The sequence below is a fragment of the Pelodiscus sinensis genome, chromosome 6 (genome assembly GCF_049634645.1).
Source record: "Pelodiscus sinensis isolate JC-2024 chromosome 6, ASM4963464v1, whole genome shotgun sequence".
In the NCBI taxonomy this organism is placed as follows: Eukaryota; Metazoa; Chordata; order Testudines; family Trionychidae; genus Pelodiscus; species Pelodiscus sinensis.
In genome coordinates, this window is record NC_134716.1 from 42,664,835 (window position 1) to 42,689,014 (window position 24,180).

Here is a 24,180-nt window from a genome sequence, read left to right on the forward strand (position 1 = left end):
TTGTGGGCTTTTATCGCATAATACTGTAGTTGCTACAAGACTGGAAGTTAAGAGTTTGTCATCTCTATTATTCAGCATTAGATCCTCCTGTGGAAGAGGCTGGACTAGTATGAGTATGGCATCTGGCAAAAAAATTAGGAAAATTAAGATGTGATATATACAGTTTTTCTAAGAATTTAACTATATTGGGGTTGCACTGATATGCCAAACATCATAATATAGTTCTGTTATACTGATATAATCTGGGTATTCTAATAGCAGCATCTGGATACTGGTCTAATTGAATTGGCACTAGCAGGTTGTACATGGTTGTGGAATATCTGTTGAGCCAAGGTTGTTGTCACTGCAATACTAGAAGGCTCAATGGCATTTTTTTAAAAAAAATGCCGAGTGGAGTTTCTTTTTGTTTTAAAATTAACTTTCAGTGGCAGCATAACAAGGTTGGCATGACAGACCAAGTTTTATACAGACTTTTTCTCTCCTCTCCTTTTGTTGTAGCTACTTTTGCTGACTATAGCGTAGCTTTTAAGGTTACGGCGATAAAGAGGATCAACTGCAATTCTAGCAGTAGTGACAATGACTTCTGTACTGTAATTAAAGTGGTTTAAACATTTCCATTCTAATCCTAATTTTTCAAGACCTAGAGTCCAGCCAAGGGAAATTGTTCATGATTCCAGAATAAATAGTCTAGCCATCCCTGGGAAAAAAAAATGGTCAGAGCCAAAATAGTACTTTTTCAATTAGAAAACATTTTTGTGCCTTTTTTTTCAAAATTATACAGTTCTGAAGTGTGTGGCAATAAAATATTTAAATTTGGCACTGAAATGGTCCATAAAAGGGAGCGAGACCTTTCAATGTCCAGCTGAAAATCTCTTTGGATTCAGCTGAGATATGAAGATCTGAAAATTGCAGCTCATAGAGCCATAATATCACAACAACACAATCAACCACAGGCAGTTTTAGTAATTGTCTCTCTCCATTTTAAATGGAAGATTTCTACTTCACACATGTGCATAGCTTGTTTAGGACTGAAAATGGATTAATCCTGCCTCGATAACTGTTCTCATCTGGAATGCAGGAGGAAAGGCATTTATAGCTGCTCTCCTCTGGATTTTTGTGTTGTAGGATGCATATTGCAAATTAAATTAAATGTGCAGTGGTTGAGGCAGGGCTGATAGTTGCTTATTGGTTGAGTCTGCGAAACAAACCCACATTGAGGTTGAGCCAGAAAGTAGCTACATCACCTAATGAAAAGTAATTTGCTTTATATCATTTTTGAGGATCACAGATCAGATGTGGATACAAATTTTGTACCCACACTTTGTTCTCTATATAAGAGTAATGTAGATTGGTTTACAAATGTATATATGTGCATGAGTAAAGTAAATGTGAGTGAACTCACTTGTTGAGCATAACTCTCAACTTGCAAAGTATAAATGTGGACAAAAAACTAAAATGATGGATGCAAAGAAAAAAGCAGTTCCAGACTTTTAAGATGAAGTGTAATATAGTCAGTGTCATGATAATGGATTTACAAGGCCATAATTTACATAGATACACATAAGACAGAGCACCTGGATATCAAGGTGATGGATGTACTAGAATTATCTGGGCTAGATAAAGACCACACCATGTGTAGCCGGAGAAGTGTAAGTAAGTATAAGTGTTACATGATAAATCCTTCATAAAGAGCAGTTGAGATGTGGCAGTTGCTGTGTGGTATTAGCTTGTGTGAAATTATATGGGACTCTGGACAGAAGGGAAATAGAAATGATTTCAGGCACCATATGAAGCATTTTTCCATTCCCATGGAAAGTTAATTCAATTTTAATCTTTATTAATTACCCAATGCAAATATTATTTGCAACATAAACATACTCAGATCACAAGACTGTGGATAGAATGTGGGCTGACAAAATAAAAATTGCCTGCAGCAAAACCTCCAGCAGAAAATAGTTACATAATATCTAAATTAAGTCTGGAATATTGACATAAAAATGCTTTGTCTCAATCCCAGTCACTGCATTATCAGACATCTAGCTTTAAATCAAATAGTGTAACCCAAACAATTCACTTCCTTTGTTAGTGTGAAGCAAGTAGCTACTGTTACTCTTAAAATTAGGACTTGGCTTCTACTCTTGTATTATAGAAACTGAAACTAAAGAATTTTTGCACTTGTATTCAAGGGGAAATAAAACCTTTAGGAACAGTTTTCACTGTTTCTATAGTTGTCAATGAAAGGGGGAACTGATACCTTGGAAACTCAAGTAATCTGATTGCTTCTCTTTGTGGAAAGCAATGTAGCTGGTGCAGGTGGAACATCTGGGCTGTGAATGCCATTAGCTGCTTTTCTGGTGTTTCTGCACACAGGCGAGGTATTCCTGCACATCATCTGGGGAACCAAGAATGAACGGGACTCTTTGGTGAATAGACTCAGGCTTCACATCCAGCACTGGCTCAGTTCCTGTGGTAGCCATCCCACCTGCCTGCTCAATGATGAAAGCCATGGGGTTGCACTCATAAAGGAGCCGGAGCTGTAAGAAGACACAAAACACAGGACAGTTAGGAGGGGAAAATGAAGCACTTCTTAGAACTTAAAAGTGCTGACTTTCCCTTTATGACCTTGGCAGGCTTCTGTAAGTCTCTTACTAGAGAAACATCACCACCATAGTTTTACTGGTGTTAGAAATGATGGGAGTTCTGGTGTAGACCCTCTGCCAGTGTTTTAACCATTCAACTCAGCCTCTTTATAGCCTCTCTTTCATCAGCCTTCTTTCTGGATTCCTTTAACAATAATGTTCTCCCCATAAGCATCATGTTCCCATTCCTATTATGAGATTTTTAAAGTGTTTGTTTCTGCCATCCATTGCCACTTCGGTAGAGGCTGTAGAAGAACGCAGTGATGTTGTACAGAAGTATCAATAGTCCATTTCAAAGTGAGGGTATATGGTCGGTGGGAGAGCACTGGCAATAAGTTTTTCCAGATTCTTGAGGCTGCATGCAGCCCTGAAGTGGTTAAATTAGCGCCTTCCCACAGGCCTATTTGTTATCTTATAGCTGGGATAGTTGTGTTTGCTCAGAATATTTTGGAGTCTGAAACCTGATGCTGACATTCTCAAGTTTCAGGAATTGAATGCAACACTATACAACTGTGACTAAACCTGTTACAATGCGCTGAGTTCAGGCAGACAGTAACTCAGTTTTTTCAAATAACTATAGTCATTTTAGAAAAGTATTGTCCATATAGTGTGAAGTCCAGTAGGCCCCTAATACTTATTAATGTTAACAGAAATTTCAGCCTAGATTTCCATATGTCATCATTAAAATGTTCCAGCTTGAATGCAAGGATGTAGATCATATGCCAAAAAACTCAGTGGAGCTGGAACTAGAGGTGCTGGGGATGCAACTGCATCCTATGTCTTGAAATAGTTTCCATCATGTATAGTTTGTTTCAATGGCTCTCAGCATCCCAACTACACAAATTGTTCCAATGTCACTGAAAAAAGAAAAGCTAGTGATTTAACAAGGTTAAGTTAATGGACTTGGTTTTGGAAGATCTGCTTGGATAAAATTCTTATTACGCTTATTCCTCAGGTCTCCGTTTGTAAACTAGGGATAATAATACTTGTCTACCTAACACGCGTGTAAGGTAGGCATTTTGTGTGGCATGGGAAAGCCTATACAAACATAAAACACCCTTCCAAAAATAAACTGTGCTTTGGGGATATCGAAGTATGTAATGGAATGCAACCAACTCTGTAATAATTTCTGTGATCACACTGCAATCATACCAGGAATTTCATACACTTAAACAATGCACATAGCATTCACTTTTTCTTACTTTTTATCTTTAAAGTTTGTTTAAATGCCATTCTAAGTACACAATGTCCCACTAACAGGTAACATACATCCAGCACCTCTTCATTCTCTGTGGTAGCCATGACCTTTGAATTCTCTTTATGGCATGGCCAATTCAAAAAAGAAAACCTGCTACAAAACAGCCATGATGTCATTGCAGAATCAGGTTGGGTTTGTCACTGCTTCAATGTGACTATAAACCTTAAGAATGCCATCCATCCACCTTAACAGGAAGGAAACTCCCATTTTGGTATCCTCTGTGGCACTCACAAGCGGATGAGAGTGGGTGGCAGGATTCAGAAGAGCAAGCTGAATGCTAGAAGTAGGCAGAGGAAAGTATCTTGAGTTTTGGGTTATATAATGGGATCCCTAGAATCCCACACTGGAACTACTTAAATGCCTGTTATATGGAAATCTGGGTGCTAGGATGGGTAGCATAGCTCCCATAGGTGGGGTTTAGTAAATTTTCAAGCTGCTGCTTAAAATCCATCCCTTCATGTGTTTCTGATTCACCACTGTGTCCAGGTCAAAAGCATACTTTTTCACTTTAGTTCAAGGTAGGAGCATCCTTCCTTTAAATGTAGTAACATTTTGTAAAGCTTTAGAGCATTGTGAATAATAGATCCACCAACCATATTTGGTTAACATTTTCAGTTTCCAAACAGCATCTGCAAATAGACCGATACTGTTTGTTGCAATGAGAGACAAAAAGATTAACTCTTGTTGTATATATTGTACACTTTACACTCTTATTTTTAACTTGACCTATAGAGAGTGGCCTTAGTGCTGTACCAGGTTGTTCATTTAGCATGCCTATCATATGCGTCTGCTCCAAAATCCAAGGACCAACCAAATCTATCCCAGGTATAACTCCACATATTTGCTCTCTCAGCCCACTGCCTATGGTGTTGGGAATGTTCATGGCATGGAGGAGGATGATTGGATAACAGTTGCAATAGTACTGTCTTTCAAACTGGAATAGCATTAGAATAATAGAATACTAGAACTCAACAGGTCATCAAGTCCAGTTGCCTGCCTTCACGGCAGGACCAAGCACCATCTAGAGCAGTGTTTCTGAAAGTGTTCAGCAGAATCACTCTCTGAAACTGGCTGCCCCAGTTTGTTTATTTATCAGCACCACGGACACGGAGACTTGCGGCTCCCATTGGCTCCGTTTTGTCCTTTGCAGCTAAGGGGAGCCGCGGGAAATGGCATGGGCCAGGCCACTGGTAAGTAAACAAACCAGGGCACCTGCTTAATGTGTTTCTGAGAGTGATTCTATGGAACACTTTCAGAAATACTGATCTTGAGCATCCCTGACAAATGTCTATTCAACCTGCTCTTAAATATCTCCAGTGATGGAGATTCCAAACCTCCCTCGGCAATTTATTCCTGTGTTTAACCACCCTGACAGTTAGGAAGCTTTTCCTGATGTCCAACCTAAACCTCCCCTGCTGCAATTTAAGCCCATTGCTTCTTGTCCTAACTTAGGATGAATTGATGTACTGTACTGTACAAACAGGTCTAGAATCAGTGATCCTGATCCTTCACCTCTGATCACAAGCCCTTTTCCTCTGAACTGACAGTGACCCAGAAAGCCTCTTATTTTGTGTGTTGAACAGACATCCATTAAAAAGCAGTCCCCACTCATATTAAAAACAGAGATCTTGGAAGCAGACTGAGAAAACAGTGTCTCCAAAATACTCCTTTCCGCACCTAAATACATCTCCTGCACAATGCACCCAGACTTCCTGAATAAAAGTCTTGAATTACGTGTTACCTTTCCCGCTCCTTCATGACAACACAATTCAGGTCAGCCATTACCTAGTTCACAAGCTTAAACCCTTGAATCTTACATTTGTTTCTTGCTTTCTCAAAAGTTGTGAAATGAATCCACTTTAAAATCACTATTCCCTTTAAAAGAAGGTGCAGAAAGTGAAGTTTCAGCATATGTTTTTTTTAAACCGTATCTGGCACAGCTGTTCATGTAAAATGAAGATCCCACATCCATACACCCTTTGCTCAGCGGTCTAGAATACAATACACATTTCATGTATGCTGCTTCTCTGTATATGCCTGCCAGTACCTTCAGGATGTCCCTTTTTTCCTGTCTCTTATCTCACTCACTTGACAATGACAGCTGCTTTATATTATTCCACATACAAAGACTTAACTGAAAAAGAAAATGTGTAAAGCCAGTTCTCTCACACGCATGACCACCTCACATATTCTGTAATAAATGGTCAGTCCAGCTAGATGGTCTTTAACATTCAGACATTATGAGCAAGTTTGCCCTAGGAACCATGTTGTCTGGAATGGCTTAAAAAAACCAATCTTGGAAATCATTTCATAATGCGGTGTCAGCATGGTCTGAAACCAGTTCTTTCCCTGCTCCTATCAATTCCTTCTCTTCAACAGGTACTTACTGATTTGTTCCTTCGGTTGAGTCTTTAGTCTCTGACTCCACTGCAGGATGTGTGTGTAGTTTGTAACACAGTGATTGGTTTAGAAACAAACATAAATGGGATGAATTGGAAAGGTCAGAAGCATGTTAGATGGGACCACTGTTGAGTTGGACCCAATTTAATTTGTAAATGCTATGACTTTCATGACCCTTAATATACTCCGAAGCCAGCTCAAGAGAAGTTATATTCAAGACGTTGTGCATAAATAACTACAATTCTGTCTCTCATTCTGGAAAAGCAGCAGCATTAGGTACAGTAAATTTAGAAGACAGTTTTACCTTTCCCTTAGGACTCTTCTGGTTAGCTGGGTACATGAATATCCCACCATACATCAGGGTGCGATGAACATCAGCCACCATTGAACCCACATATCTAGAGCCATAAGGGGCACTGCCATCCTGTAAAACAAATAGAAACATTGAAGTTAAAGCTGTATTATGTATCAAGCAGAATAGCTGGCAGAACTGCAATGTATCATTGTCCTCTTCATTTTGTTACGAGACAGAAATCAAAGTTTTATTTCCTTAACACTTATGGGATACTGTACTTAATATTATGATCATAAGTATATGGGAATAGGAAGGACAGCTGGGAATGCTGCTTCCTCTTTCAGGGTTTTGCTGTTTCTTGCCATGATAGACACATAGCAGATACAGATACAGCTGGTTGCATGATCATGCTACAAATAATATAAAACAGAAACGACTTACCGTAATTTTAGTGCAGCTGTCTCCTGCACCACAACAACCAGGCAAACTGACAAAAAAGTTGATCTTTGACTTCCGTTTAGGAGCAAGACACTAGCAAGTGCACATTCAGTATTCCCTGTAGTTTTCAAGTTTTACTTCTTGGTTGATTCTTTGTTACATTCCAGCATTCTCACAGCTACAATTTAGTATCTCATATGTTTTTCTTTCAGATGAGAAAGCTAATGTATGCTGCATAATGGCTGGAACAATGCCCAGATTTCCCCTTTCAAAGATAACAGGGACATGAATGCCAATGAAATACATTTTTTCCTCTGATTAGACTCTCAGAAATGCCTAATTTGTATCTGCATCCGGATACAATTTGATATTAACTCAGTAGCTCCTAATGTGATATATAGAGTGTGAGTGTGTCTGTGGAATTTAAGTAAACTTGTGAAGCTTGGTAGTTTTACCCATCCGGAATAATTATGCAGCTCAGTTCATAACATGCACGTATATTTGAAAATAGGTGCATGTCCAAATTTTGCATTGATAATTTCAGAGGTCCTTTAAAACACTGGTGCTTATAACACATCTTTCTCCACACCGTTACAGAATACCAGTGAGTTTGGCTCCCACAACAGTTGACTTTTTAAACAATGATTTCCAGATTAGTGGAAGCCAAAGTACTTTAGCCATGTAGCTTCCCCTAATGTACCAGGTTGTAGGTAATGGTGATCAGGATTATAATTCAATAAATAATCAAACCTATCCTCCTCTTTGAGGAATACTGCGCTCAAAGCAGTATTAGCCCTTTCTGCATTAGCTGATTACAAAGCTGCTATTTTCTCACCTCAGGGAATTTCTTCCTTTGTAAATACTCAGTCATCGCAGGATCAAAATACTTAGCATAACCCTCATTGATACTGTAAGTCTTCCCTTTCTTCTTGATTTTCACATCTTTATCCACCAGAACAAATTCACCAAGAGCCTGTAGAAGAATTAGGTGCACCAATTACTAGCAGTCAGCAGGATATCTTGCATACTCTATAGAAATACCAGCCTAAAGGAAAGTTTGAAAGACTTCAGCACAGCATGGCCCTTCAATCAGCATTTGTTTATATGACTTGTCTTTGTTTCAAACACATCTCAAGCTGGCAAACTGCATTAGGTTCAGGAATACTTGCTGTATCTTCAATGTGAACAAAAGTAATCTCAGAAATAATTATTAATACAATAAAATGAATACCAGTCCAGTATTATGAATCCCAAATGTTAAAAACACCATACCTGAAAACATCATGAGATTGGCCTCAAAAGAATGAGACTTTTTTTGGGGGGAAAATTGTTTTTCGATCTGTCTTTTGATTTTTAACTGACCCTGTGCATCCCCAGTGTGTGTATTTGTCAACTATTCTGAACATTTTGAGTAATGATTTGGAGCTTCCAGCTTCTCCCTAAAATTCTAATCAATTAATTCAGTGTCCTTCACATCAATTCTGTCCCCATTCTTCTCTTCAGTGAGTTACTTTCAGAGCTTAGGTCAATTCCCTGAAGTCAATGCAAACTGGTTGGCCTCACTGGAACCAAGATTCCACTCACTGTGTGCTGACTTTCTAAAGGCGCCAGCTTCTTCTCAAGCTCCCTGTACAATGCTCTCTGGGCTTCTTGAGCCTGATGTTGAGAAGCAGTCTGCAGTTTTCTGGGCACACTTTTGCATTTGCAATATTTGAGCATGCAAGTTAAATCATTTAAAGTAAAACTGCCTCACCTGCTGAGATAGTCAGGCAGTTAGGGGTATAAGTATATACAAATTATACACACAATTAATATTTGCATCTGCTGAGTTAAAAGCTTAACTGAGACCCTTAAAGATAGGATAGGGCCTTTCATTGGAAGCAAATACACTGCACTGTCCATGATAAGTTTTCTTAAATGTTTCCTAGTATAGGGATGTGTTATTGTCTTAATGCACAGAGACAAGGTCTCATTTTCTTCTCTTTCATGAATGGGATTAGAGTACAGCAGCCAAGGTGGGTTTGTATTACCAAGTACCAGTAGGATGAATATGGATTAAAACAGGACATGGGCAAATGGGAGAATGACACAAATAATATTCTTTAGACTAGAGGGATAGGAAATGAGAAAATAAGTAAAGCCTAGCACATGAAATACTAAAAGGCAACAAGAAGGTATAAAGTAATTAACATCTTGGGTATACCGGATCTAGCATGAAGCAGTCCACTCCTTGTCCGGTAGAAAGAGCCACCAGCGTAGCACTTCCATACAAGGCATAGCCTGCTGCAACAATATTTCGTCCTGGCTGCAAAGCATCCTTTTCAGAGGGCTCATCTTCTGTAGTCTAAGAAAAGAATTACCACATTATAGAAGGTGGCAGTCTTAATAGAAAACAATAAAAGCAGAACTCTAATTTAAAATAACCTATGTTCTCCAAGATTTCCTCTGTATGTTGAGCTAGGAATTTGTAACAATTAAAATTGACTGTGCCCTAGTAATCTAACCCAGGTTGGCACGAGCCTTGGTGCATTCTGGGACCGGAATTTGGAAGATTTGGTTATGATATGGAGCCAGTAGGATGCATTTGGGGAAGCTGTTATCTTAACATTACATTTTAGTGGGTTAATGAAAGATTACTAGCAACATGAGACAAAACATATGTAATAAGATTTTTCTAGCAAATCATAATATGTACTTTTGTGCTAATACTCTGTATAGTGAATAGTTGCTGAAGGAATACAGTACTTCACGAAAAAGTACTATAGAATATTGCAGAATTATGGAAGGAAGACTTGCATAGGCCTTTGACAGATGATTAACTTTTCAAGACTTTATTTTCCCTCTTCCAAATATGCACAAGAACACTTCATAAGGCATTCTGAGGTTTTGGTTTTAATTTTATATTACATTTGTGCCTGTTTCATGATTTTGCTTTGAGTTCTCTAAACCAGTGTCTACTTCCATCATTAAGGCACTTATCATGCACTAGGTTCTGCTAGTGCAGACTCTTGTGAAGATCAAAGTTTTCCATTTATGTACAGAACAGGAACAGCACAGGCAGTCACAGTGCAAGCTTCTACCAGACCTCCCCACCACTATTCCTCAGCCGTAACTTAGGGTGTGTCTGCACAGCAGATGTTAACTCAAAATAAGCAATGCAAATTTGTGTAGGGAGCTTCTACATAGCTCTTATTTTAAAATAGAGCACTCTTCCTCCGACTTCCCTTACTCCATGTACAATGAGGATTACAGGAGTCGGAGTAAGAAGTCCTCCAGCTTGACAGTATTTTGACATTATTTTGAAATAACTGTCTGCTTTGTAGACGCGGGCTTAAGTTATTTCAAAATAATGTTGCTGAGCAGACGTACCCATGTGCTCTATTTTGAAATAAGTACTGTGTAGACTATTCCAATTTCAATTTCAAAATAAGCTACACCATTGAAGTAGCTCAATTTGCATAGCTTATTTTGAGTTAAGCCTTGTAGACACACCTTTAGAGACCACTATGAGGGGCGAGAAAGCAAGAGAATAGGAGCACAGGACCCATGAATTCCAGTACGAACCTTGATGACTTGGGCAGGTCACTTAACCTCCATGTGTGGGTTATAACTCATCTATAAAGTGGAATAAATAGAACTCCCTACATAGAGTTCTTTACATGAATGTTTGTAAAAACAATAAAGCATTTTAGATAGCTTGAAAAGGAGCACTAATATTCTTATTTATATAATGCATAAATATATATGGTGTTTTATAAATAAATCCTAGAGGACTGAAAACTGATTTTAATGCCACAACAAGCAAAACCAATGTTAAACAAAAATGTTTGCTGTTGAGGAGATGTGTCTACTAGAGGAAGTGATTTGTGTTTGCCCTATTTAACAACTTCTATAGACATCTGTAAGCAACGTGTGAGTTAAATTAATAGAAGATGTTAAACTGGTAGGAACTGAAAATGCCCATGAGGACAGAGACATAATTCAAAATGACTTAAAGAGAGAGCAGAAAACAGCAGAAAAATGCAAGATGATATATAAAACTAGAGAATGGCTAGTCAAATGTTTCTGTTTAATGAACGGGACCAACTTGAGAAGCAGTAATGCTGAAAAAGACCTAAGGTTGATAGAGAACAACAAATTAACATTAATTCATTATGCCACGTGACAGCAAAATAGTACAGTAGAATTTTGAGTTGTATTCTCAGAAATGTCACCTCATGAAGGAGAGAAGGGAGTTGACAAAATCCTTCTCTGTAAGATTGTACGTAAAAATGTATTTATCTCCAGGTACCACATTGACAGAAACATATTTACAGACTGGAGGAAGCTCAGAGAAAAGCAAAAAGAAATATCAGGGGCCAGAGAAAGAGAAAAGACTGAAAGAGATAAATATTTGCAGTTTGGTTAGGAAATGATAGAAGTAGGGATATAAGTTTATGAAAGTTTTAAAGTGGATAGAAAAGCAGTAATTGTATTGCATTAATAAAAGGAAAAATTATCCGTATAAAACTTCTTGATCGATGCATTAGACTTTGGAATAATCTTCCTAGGGAAGAGATGGAAGGAAGCCCTGTTGCTTGGGAGATTGTAAAGTATACAGAACAAAACATTAGAAACTATAGTCGGACACACCTCTGTTCTGGCAGGGAGGCCAAGCAGCTGATATAATAATATTTTTCTCTAATCTTTGACTTCTGCTTTTTCTGACTCTGTGGTACATGCTAAGAATCATTATTCTCTATGCTCTTTAAGGGTTTTTATGTTTTGTCCAAAAGTCTAAAGTTTTTGATTTTTCAACATTTCCCTCACTGTCTTTTTCTGACCACTTTTACATTGGTGAAATATAGCAACTGTGTAATGACATGTAGCAACATGACAACTGTTTGCAGAAGGAAATGAAGTGAAATCTACTTGATTGTGTCTGTGGTTATGGGGACATACTGGAAGGTGAAATATAGGCTCAAATAAGAGCAGACAGGGTTAGCTACATCAGGAGTTTTCAAACATTGGGTCACAGCTTATCAGAATAAGCTGCTAGCTGGCTGCAAGATGCTTTTATCTTAGCATCTCTAAGCATGGCCGCTTGCAGCTCTGTGGCCACAGTACACCATTCCAGACAATGGGAACTGCAGGAAGCAGCGTGGGCTGGGCTACCACTTTCTGCAGCTTCCATTGGCCAAGAAGGATGAACCACAGCCACTGGGAGCTACCAGTGACTGTACCTGAAGATGGTCAGGTAAATAAAGTGTCTCATGGCTAGCCAATGGCTTACCCTTACAAGCTGTGCCCCAAAGTGTGTAAACCCCTGAGCTATGGTGTATTATTCTTAGACAGAGCACCTTAATGGCTCCTTAGGAGCTAAGACATAGTGTACATTATAATTTCTTAAGAATGCATTCACATGTAGTCATATATTGTGAACCCATGATGAAGAATTCATTTACCAGATTTATGTTATGACTAATAATGATTCAGTGCAAAACAGCTCATTCAGAAAGGTTACAGTGTATTAAAGAATGTGCATTAATATGAGTGCACATTTTAGATCCTTAATACTGACTTCATGCTGCTAACTCTCCTATATAATTTTTATCAAAGACGGGTAGCTTGCCATGACTAACATGATTTTTATACTTTCAAGCCTTAAAATCTTCAGTTTTAAAATTATATACCTGTGGTAGGGATGTAAACGACTAGTCGACTACCTGATAAGCGCTTATCAGGTAGTTAAGTCACTACTTGACTAATCGCTCCCCAGCCCTTGCTGCCTCTGTATCAGAGGCACCAAGAGGTGGGCAGGAGCCAGTGCTGGAGGGAGCCGGCTTAAAAGCTGGTTCCCCCTCAGCATCATCTCCACAGGGGAGCCAGAAGCACAGTGAGGGAAATGGCACAAGCAGTTCCCGCTTGCATGGGGTCCCAACTGCTGGTCTCCTCCATTGAAATGTACAAGAGCCGCAGGCAGCTCTTGTACTTTTCTAAGGGAGAGGCACAGCAGTCAGGTTCCCACTTGCGCTGGTTCTCTGCTGCACCTCTTCCTTTGAAATGTACAAAAGCCACGGGCAGCTCTTGTACGTTTGAAGGCAGAGGCACAGTGGGATAGCAAGCACTCCTTTATTGACTGATCAAATAGTCGATAGAAATTCCATTCACTACGCAAATAGCTGATTCATCAAAATTTAACGGCCCTAACCTATGGTGCACACAAGCATATCAACATCAAAAGCAGTTATTGTTCACTGTTGACTACTTCCTTACAAAATGAAATCTAAAAAATAAACTTGTATGTACCGATTGCAAACAATATTGTGACTGTCTAGCTAGCTTTTATGTTCTCTTCCTCTGCCCCCCACATTTACCGAAACCAAAGGATTCTCATTCAGACCTTACAGACCCTGATGTTTATGTAAAGCAAATATAAATAAATCTTTTCTTGAAGACTGCTTTCAAACATGGTATATTTGTTTGAGGTGATTGTTGCAGACTTATGACTGTTTCATCCTCCTCCCCCACTTCCAATAGTCCTGAGTGAGAAACTAAACAATGATGGCCTATACTGAAAAACCAAAGGAACTTTTCCCTAGGGAAATGGATGCTGGCCAGAATTCTGCTTGTTTTTTATATCTTGTTCATGTCTGTGCTCTGCACAACCAAAGGAGGAAGGAAAGTTCAGTGTCAGACAAATTTCCACAAAGAAATGAAAATCTTTTCAGAGGTAAAAATATAATGCTGGAAATTATGGCTATTTTATTGGCTTTTAAAGTCTGTGAAATAGGTTGGTCCTAGTGAATTATGATAAAAAGTAAACTAATAAATTAAAACAGAAAGCGGAAGCCTTATACAACCTTAGTATCTTCTTTTCTTTTCCTTCAACAATATTTTGGCTATGGTATAGGGTATGGGTTGGCATAGACTTTGAAATTTCTGATTCCACAGAATCAAAGGTTCAGACTCTGGCAAAATCAGTCCAGCCGTTCATTGTGCAAGGTAGAATAAATAAGTTCCATGAAGTTTTACTATATCTTTCAGAAAACACCATACAAACTTAGAATGACATTTTTGTCATAAGTAACTTTCCCAAAGCGTGGAGACTGGAGGGAAGGAATCACTATAAGAGCTGGTATAGGCTAGAGCTGGTATAGGCTATAAGAGCTGGTAAAAGTCCAGCGCCCTTGGAACCTGAGCAGTGCTGAATAAGGGAATTTGCTGGACCAGGGGAGGTCCCTGCTACTGACCTCCCAGCCTGCTGCCCCTTCCTGAGGCCGGCTCCGTTTCTGGCCCTGTTCCAGCCCCACTGCCACTGGGCTATGGCCCCACTGCTGCCAGGCATGGGCTCATGACCGGTGCTGAACCAGAGGATTTGCCGGACCACAGGAGATCAATATTGTCTAGCAGCACTACTAACACTTCCCCTGCTTACTGGGCTCTTAGAAGACATTAGGGGCGAATTAGAGCTAAATAACAGCAGAAAACACTGAGAGCCAGGACTGGTGGCTGTAAACAAACTTTATTGGGCCACAGGAAATCTGGCCACACCCATGATAAGGTGACATCTGGCTAACTAAAATCATGCCAGACCACGGACGTTGCAGGATCAGAGAGTGCCGGACTATAGAGGTTCAACCTGTACACTGTTTTTTTCATATCCTATCCCTGAAGTCTTATATTGTGATGCAAGGAAGAGAGAGACTGAGAAGAAATAGATGTAGATTGAACTTCTCATACCAATAAAACAAATCTTACATTTATTCCGTTTTTTCTCTTGGTTTTGTCTACATTCTTTTCTCTTCGTGAGTGGATGGTATTGGTATCCTCTTTCTTTCCCTTAAATCTCCTTTAACCAGCAGGAATATTGTTTTGATAGTTTTATACAAATAAACAAAGCAAGACAACTTTAAGGAAGCAAAGGACAGATAGGTGAATGGACCATCTGGCTGAAGTCAAAGGATCAGATGCCTGTAAAACTGACTTTCAAGGCCTTATCAATCAGATGCTGTGTAGTGTGCACTTAAGAGATATAACCGATTCTGTTGGGGCTGGCCCCGCAGGCAGAGGCTGCTCCAGCAGCAGCCCCTGTTCACAGCCAGCCCGGCCACTGCAAACAGAAGACCCCTGCGGACAGGGGATGCTTTACAGCAGCCTCCCCTCTCTGTCTCCTCCGCTGCCTCTGATAGAGGCGGCAACACAGGGGATGGGGAGGCAGGCAGCACCACAGAGATGTAATCATCTGACTGTGAGCAAGGGCTTTCATAAAAACACCAAATATTGTGAGACTTGCAAACAGTAAAATTGTGAGAATTGACATTACTCTGTTGGCAAATGCTGGTGGTTAAATGGCTTTTCTTTGTAGTTCCCTAGTGGGCAAACAAATACTGTGAGTTGTAGAGATGGATAGGAACCAATATTCCAGATCTGAACTTTACGTAAGTTTGGTTCGGCACCTAGACACTGGGGCTCTACCCCTTCCCTTCATTGACTGAAGTGGGTAAATAGAATTGATGGAGCTAACAATTGCCTTATAATTAGAAGCAATTTTTAAATTACTCTGTGGGATGGAAAAGGAAGTGCTTTGGCCCAAGAATTTCATATGGACAATTAAGTGTGCTTCGTTTTAAAATTAAATCCATTATTTGATACATTTATATCTTCATTGTGTTTCAGTGTCACTATCTTTCTAAAGCTCTGTTGGGATCAAAAGACACCAGATATGAAAGTGGAGGGAATTGATATAGAGGAAATGCTTGGTTCACTGTGTGTTTTGTTCAACTTACCTTTTTGTAGATAGCAAATATTGTTCCTATTGATGCCAAACAATCTATATTGGAAGAGCCATCTAGCGGATCAAAGCACACTACATATTTACCCTAAGAGGACAGAAAAGAGAAGCATTAAATAATACAGGTGATCACCGACTTACAACCCCCTGCATTTATGACCATTTTTTTCATGTGAGCTCCTAAAACCCCCCAATTTACATCCACAGCTTGCATTTATGACAGCGTACGACGCAGACTCCACATGTCATCCCAAAACAGGAAACACACACGGTCAGTCAGACTCGCCAGTCTGCAGCTGCTGCTTGAACTGTGTACGTCTCTGCCACATCGGTCTTCACTTTTTAATTATTTTTGTGCATTATTTGAATTATTTAGGTTAGTTCTCTCCCATTTCCATAGTCAATTTTGGTATTTTTAGGGTATGAAATGGAATGGAACTGCCATTTATAACACTGAGCCTATGGGAAATAAGGGTTCGACTTACGAAGGTTTGACTTACAACAGTTCTCCAGGAACCAATTAGGTCATAAGTGCGGGGGTTGCCTGTTGACCTGTTGTATCTTTTTCCTAATTTGGTAAATACTATATTTTTCTTACGATGTTTAGATAACCAGATGCCCTTCACAAATCCAGACCAAATGTATGATTGTCGTTTGTACAGCACATCACTGAAATGCAGAGACTTAGGGCTTAGCCAAACAGCTGACACTATAACTACACAAAGGATCGGGGTGAGGCAAGACCATAGTGTGAAGGCAAAGGAACTGAGTGTGGTTTTGTTCTAAGTATTTCTTGGTTTATTAAACAAATTTTATGTAAATTGTATTGGGAGTTAATGGATTATGAAGTGAGGCTTGAAGGGGAATAGATGGCTGTTGGTGGAGTGTTAGTCCAAATCCTGAACTGTACATTATTATTTTCTTGGGACTTGATGTTAAATTAATGGAATAGGTATCATAATACAAGGTGTTTCCATACATGTGGGAATCCTTGTAGGAAGCGATTTGTTCTCTTAGGGCATTTAATTTAGAACCCAGTTCTGCCACCCTTGCTCACACTGAGTAGCACCTTACTCCTTGTAGTCATGGGTAAATGTTCATGCACATAAAAATAAGTCACGCCGATGTTCAGAAAAGTCTGAACATGTATTTTGAGATCCCAGTTTCACTATCATGCTCACAAATAATTATCTTCTCCCCCTTTTTAATTACAAGTCTTTAGCAAGGAGTCCTTACTTATTGAAAACAGCTCACCCCCTGTAATTAATCATTTAAGCAGTAGAATAATATGCAGATTCTCTATCGCTTAGGAGCTTGTGCCTTTTTGCTTTTTTACAGATGACATGGTCTCTAATCCCTTTTTTCAATACTCGGAGTAACAGCACCACCTGCTGCTAAATGAAAGAACATGGACATATGAACACACCCTCTTGTCTTGTGGAGTGACAACGGCGTCTTTATTCTCCTCTGTGACTAGGACGCAGGTGCTGTAGGAGGACTGTAGCATGTTAATAACCAGTGAATTAGATAGCACATCCAGCTTCTTCACTTCATCACCAGTCACATTGACAGTTCCTGCTATTCCATACCTAAAGAAAAGAGGATGTGTACACGACATGAAAACACTAAGACACCTCTAAGCAACAAGACAGGCCTGTATTTTGACAGGAACATTAAGACTTCAGAAAAGTGATGACCGTGACTTTTCCCTGCCCATGTCCCACTTTCCACTCCTCCCACATACACTCAAGTCTTTAAAATACCTTTGTAGATATCCATTCCTGGAGGTAAATGAAAATCTGTATAAAGCAGGGCTACTCAACTTTGGAAGCTCCGGGGGCCACAGTGATACTCTCAGCACATGCCAAGGGCTGCAACTTACGTGTGGTTGCATGTACATGCTAATATATATGCAAGTATATGCAAATAGCTTCTTTCACACTGACGGGCATGAATACAAAGATTAAGGCAAGACCACACAACACGCAGACCCCATTTAAGTCAGTTCTGCTGATATTAATAAAATGCACTATTAACCCGATTTCTACCCATATGACAGCACTTTTAATGAGCAATGACAGTCCAGGAATTTAACTACTAAAATGCATATCAACAAAAGACCATTATATTGACTCGCCATTATGGAGCGTGTTCCCAGTGGAGCCCATGTTCAAAGGATCCCACCCGCAGACCGCGTGTTGAGCTCTGCGTAAACACAAACTGCACTGAGGCCTGCAAACAAACAGGCTGTGGGCCGCATGCGGCCCATGAGCCATGTGTTGAGTAGCCCCAGTATAAAGGAAGGAAATTAAGTAGCTTCAATTCTGGGCTCTCTTTTGAGCTCTTCATACTAATTCAGCCACTATAAAAGTCACATTAACTGACCTATAGGGAATACTCTTGACACTGGAATGGCCCTCCTCTATACTCAAACACCTCTGTGAGGTTCGTGCTGTGAGTGACTGTTGGGGGAAGTAGCCAAATGATGGAGGCTTGTATGAGATAGCAGAGTGTGTGACCAGAACCTATTTCTCTGTCCCAGAACAGCCTATTTGGGGAGCTATTCATCATCTCCATTAATTAGACCAGCCCATGAGGAATCTTTAACTTACATCTGGGGTCAGATAGATCCTTGACCAGGCCCCAATTCATATTACAGTCTACAGACACTGTCTAACTACTTCCCTCTCTGAGCTGCACCTCCAAATGAAGATCTATTTGTTGTATAAGCAAATGGTCATGATGCTCTACATTAGGCAGTCATGGGATTTCCCTGATAAAACCCTGATTTTTTCAGAGATTTAGTTTAAAAAAATTTCTAAGGCAAAACTCTCAACTCAGAAAATACATTTTTGATCTACCTTATCTGGTTCAGTCACTTTTGAGACCAAGGGAAGCAAATAAGAAACCCTGTTAGTAGCATTTTATTGCTCTCCTCTAAAGCAAATATTTATTTGATTATTTTAAAAAGGACTGGTTAGTAGCCCTGATTATTTTCTCTCCTTTTCTAAAAAAAAATGTTTAGAAATTGAAGTGGTTTTCTGTGTTAAGAGCCCTTGTTGTGGAGAACCGTGATTTGTAACTCCCTCAGGACATCATGATGAGTTCTGTTTTTTAAATACAGTGATGAACAAGATTTCAAAATTAAGTTGTGTTCTTGGGGTTCATCAATTTTTTGGGGTGGCAGGCTTGCCTTATTCACCACTTATATTTAAGCTATATTGGTTTGGGGAGCCTCACTGTTGACAATGGTTCTTAAATATAAGCAAGACTGTGAAGCAGAGGAAAATAAAGTAACTAGGATGTGCAAAGAATACAACCATTTATTTTCTTCTGATTTAGACTTCCTTTATAGAAAACAGAAGTAGGCTCAATGTCATTTTATATCAGACCCTAACCATAATTTTAAAGGGATCCCAAATGGCACACAAATTAATCAGTTTGGTAATCTGCCTAATATTTTCCACATGCAAGATTTTCTACTTCGTGTAATAGCCCCTATAGAGCACCAGATGGCTTCATTTTGCAATCAGTGACTGCACTTCAGAAAGAGTTGTATGTACACATCTGACAAAGTGGGTCTTTGCCCATGAAAGCTTATGTCCAAATAAATCTGTTAGGGCACGTCTACACATCAGGGCAAAAGTTGAATTAACTACGCAACTTCAGCTACATCAAATGCGTAGCTGAAGTTGAAATAGCTTAATTTGGCTTTTGGCGCTGTCAACATGGCAGGAAGTCGAAGGAAGAAGCTTCTTCCTCTGATTTTCCTTACTCCTTGTGAAATGAGAATTACACGAGTAAGAGTAAGAAGTCCTCTAGCTCGCCATTATTTCGAAATAATGGCTTGCTATGTAGACACACTCTTTGTTTTTGCAGAATAATGCTGATGTGTCGACATACCCTCAGTCTTTAAGGTGCCACAGGACTCCTCGTTGTTTTTGCAGATACAGACTAACATGACTACTCCTCTGATACTTGCCAGAAATTACTGCTGAGTTTTCATGGAAAACCTGTACTTTGAAGGTTTTATAAATATTTCTGTTTGTTTTTAGGAAAATTTGCTTGAAAACAGCTTTGTTTGTTAAAAATCTTTCTGTCCCTGCTGTTTATTTTGCTACCATAATAATGTTTGTGACTTCCCCCTGGTTGCTGTGGAAATTGCATCTAGATTGAAATAGCTTTTTCATGAAACTGTCTCTTTCCCCCACACTCTACTCAGTGCCCCCTCCCTCCAAACCACAAAACTTGGAGGTGTGGGGTGGGAAAGAAACATACACAAACATTATTTCAGTCATCACTGATGCATCCACCCCTGAGACAGAAGGAACCTCTGTTTTAATGTATACAGTATTGGAATGAGAAGTGATCCCCTCAAATCTATGTCCTTCCCCGTGTCTCCTTTGAGTTTGTTCCCTCCCGCCCCCAGAATATGGGGACCTGCTGCTGTCACCTCCACTGTCCCAGAGATCATCTGATGGGTTCTTTTCCTTGCACTGATGCTCTCAAGAAGTGTTGTAGAGCAGCACTGGGGCATGTGCCATTGCACAGCAGTGACACTTGGCAGTGGAATGTCAGCTGTAACAGTAAAAATATAACAGGATAGGAAAGGAATAGATCCCCTCCCCTGAGCTCGCAACATAGGGTTGGAAGCCATGATGTCAGGATATGTTGTTAGTGCCATGCTGAGGATTTCAATGCAATTCATTCAGCTCTCTTTGCCCTGGTCTACATTTGGGAGTTATTTTGAAATAACCCTCCTTATTTTGAAATAATAAGTGCAGCGTCCACACTACCAATCCCATTATTTTGAAATAACGGGCTGGTTATTTCGAAATCTGTACTCCTGCTTTTGCGAGGAATAAGCTTATTTTGAAATAGTTATTTCGGGAGTTATTTCACATTTAGTTATTTTGAAATATTTTTCTAGTATAGACATGCCCTTTGAGAGAAGATTGCCATGAACAGACTCCACAATACTTCCTCCTGTTGCACCTGGAAATATTCAGACTTTACGAAGGACTAACATTAGTGAGGGAACAAAGTGAGGTTGGAGCAGATAAACTCTTGTGAAACAAGGGTCACGTTTTCCAACAGAAGGTCAGACACCAGAGCTAATAAGCAGAGTTCCCTATCTGATTGCTTCACTCTTTGTTTAAGCACACATTAACACAGCAGCTATTGCTCTAACTCTGTCACTTTGTCAGTAACAGCTCTCTCTGTTGAGGCAAAAAGCGGGAGCCACTTTCGGCTCAGAGGGAAATAATGACCCATGAAAGTACAATGATTTCTAAATGGGGTATTTTTAAGTCTTTTCTTGTGACAGTTCACTATAAAAATTGTTGGGACATGCTTTGCTACGATGTGTGGTTTTATGAAATGATTTAGTATGACATACAGATGAAACTTATTTAGTTGATAAAAAAAAGAGTGCGACTCAGGAGGCTCATGATTAATTGTAGAAGTCAACATCTGATTTCAGATATGTATCCACTCCACGATAATCTGCCCACATTTCATATACTTAATGAATGATTAGTATTATGGGGAAGGTTTCCAAAGAAACAAATGGCATTTGGCTCCTAACTGCCCTTTGAAATTCTTCTCCTTTGTGTTGAATAGAAAACTTTCAAAAAGTCAGCGTTCACTTTTTAAATACAGGCAGTCCCCCGGTTACGTACAAGATGGGGACTGTAGGTTTCTTAAGTTGAATTTGTACGTAAGTCGGAACTGGCGTCCAGATTCAGCTGCTGCTGAAACTGACCAGCGGCTGACTACAGGAAGCCCTAGGCAGAGAAACTCTGCCTCCGGCTTCCTGTAGTCAGCCGCTGGTCAGTTTCAGCAGCGGCTGACTTGGGGACGCCTGGGGCAGAGCATAGATTATATTTCTGGAGGCGCAGGAATATGTATTCTTGATCTTGTAACGCTATATAACTTGATCAATTCTTGATCTTATAACTTATATAATAATTGGGCCTAACCAAGTGAGTTATAAGATCAAGAATACATATTCCTGCGCCTCCAGAAATATAATATATGCTATCATGTGCCGAAAGTGTCCGTCTGCTATGTACATTGGACAAACGTCTCAGACACTTCGCCAAAGAATCAATGCCCACAAAACAGACATTAGACAGGATCACAAAGAAAAAACAGTTGCTTGTCATTTCAACCAGAAAGGACACTGTCTGAATGACCTGCTAACCTGCATCCTACTTCAGAAGACATTCAAATCTGCACTTGAAAGGGAATCCTCTGAACTGGCATTCATGCTAAAATTCGACACTCTCCGCAGGGGAATTAACAAAGACTCCAACTATCTTACCCATTACAAAGATAGCTTCCCCAATTATCACCTCTAATACTATTAACTCACAGACATTTCCCCTTCCCCACCTCTAATATCATTAAATCACTGGCATTCACCTTCCTCCCTCCCCCCCCCCCTACATCCTCCTTCTGTTCTGTAATGTGATTTGTCCTTTTCATGTGTGTTCATTTTTTTTAAATTGTATCCTTTGGTATATATGGTTGTGACTATTTTCTTCCATTATTTGATCTGAGGAAGTGGGTCTGGCCCACGAAAGCTCATCATCTAATAAACCATCTTGTTAGTCTTTAAAGTGCTACATAGTCCTGTATTTTGTTTCAGCTACACCAGACTAACACGGCTACATCTCTATCACTACTTTTTTTGAAAGAGCACTTTCGAAAAAAGGTGTTATTCCTCGTAATATGAGGTTTTTCTGTGATCGAAAAAACTGCTGCGTTCTTTCGATTTACTTTAGAAAGAACTCGGTGGCTGTCTAGATGCAGGGGACGTTTTTTCGAAAAAACCCTATAGTCTAGACACACCCTAAGTGTGACAATTTCCACTGCCACATAGTAGAGAAATAAACTGCTTAATGGGGTCTGCCTTCATTATACATCACTGACCCTCAAAATTAAGTGTACACCCCGTACATATTTACAAGAATATATTTCAATTATACAATTATACTGACCTGAAAACAGGTCAGTTCATTTTAGACTGTATCAAGGGGATCCTCAATTCCCATCTTCCAATAGACCAGAAGCCAAACTAGTGGTTGTGCTTGTCCTTTGCATAGGCACACCCCACTTTCAGGTGACCATGACACCATTGGGAATTGGATACACATAATAAGGGCAGAAGAAGGCCTTCTATTAGCACTGCTGAACTAATATTGTTAATGCTGTAAATAATGGACATGGACATCAGCATTCCCAAGGGAAACCCTGATTTTCCACAGTTCAGACACTAGCTGTGATAATATGTTTGGACATTAGCAGAAGATATTAAAGTATGATATTCTGTAAATGTTCAAAGACTTAAAATTACACCAAAGATAATACAATGAACAGGACAGAAATAACGGCACTAGGGTTTTGTTTCTCTTTCATTTGACTCAGTTTTTAAACTAAAATTTTGCAGAACCACAGCTAGTCTCAGAGGGCATTTTAGGAACAATTGTAAAATCTTCCATAAACACGCACACTCCCCCTTCTGGCATGTGCATTATTTCCAGCCCTTGCTAGATTTCTGAACTCAGAATTCCCAATTTCAGTAACTTAGTTTAAGAGAGGCATATTGAATTTAATGTATGAGTTTTTTTTTTTTAAATTCACAAAATCCTGCCCTTTCCCATTTTCATGTAGAGGCAAATCCCTCTCCTCCCCCTTACGCCCAGCATAGGTCTAAATAGGACTCACATATGGGCGAGGCCTGCCTTTCTGACTGCAGAGGAGATGGCCTTGACGGCAGTCAGCATTGAGTTAAGCAGCTGTGTTAGCTCCCCTGTAGCGCCTTTAACTCGTCGTCCCTTTTCCATAACGTATCGAGTCAGAGTTAGCATATCTGTTTCGAAGGGGCTTCTGTCCGACATCTTTCCTGGCAAGTAAAGTTTTTATCTTCTTAGAACAAGTTGCTTTCCTGCTGCTTCTCACTAGCTGTTGTATTTTAAGGAGACGCTGTTGGCTCATTTGCTAGACATGGTTTATTAAAATGTTCTTGAGCCCATGTGATTTAAATGCTTGAAATAGCTGTGCAGTCTCTGCATAAAAGCTGCTTGGGGAAGAGACAACTACTGAAACTACTCCCCTCCCCCTTCCCCTCCACATATTTAATCTAGTGATTTGCAGACCTAATAATACTATGATCCTATTGTGTAGAGAGCAGTGAAAATGTATTAGTATAAGTGTCTGGCTAGCAAGTCAGTTAAATGCATTCAGCCAATAGGTAGGGGAACTCTCGGTAACAAAGACAAACTTGAATAAAATCTTGCTTCAGCTGACCATCTGAACGACTGATCATTTCACTTATTTGACACCCTGGTGACAAATTTAAATGGAGGAAATA

At 39.6% G+C, this 24,180-nt stretch overlaps 1 protein-coding gene across 1 annotated transcript; it reads right to left on the minus strand.

Annotated features, from left to right (window-relative positions):
- Nucleotides 1-1,795: 1,795 nt before the first annotated feature.
- LOC102445123 (fructose-1,6-bisphosphatase isozyme 2) lies at nucleotides 1,796-23,843 on the minus strand. Its single transcript, XM_006135894.4, has 7 exons — nucleotides 23,535-23,843; nucleotides 17,230-17,392; nucleotides 15,799-15,891; nucleotides 9,234-9,374; nucleotides 7,866-8,003; nucleotides 6,602-6,721; nucleotides 1,796-2,534 (listed from the first exon to the last, which is right to left on the minus strand). Exons 1-7 carry the CDS (start codon nucleotides 23,705-23,707, stop codon nucleotides 2,340-2,342), a joined length of 1,023 nt encoding a protein of 340 aa, XP_006135956.1. The 5' UTR covers nucleotides 23,708-23,843; the 3' UTR covers nucleotides 1,796-2,339.
- Between the last annotated feature and the right edge of the window lie 337 nt (nucleotides 23,844-24,180).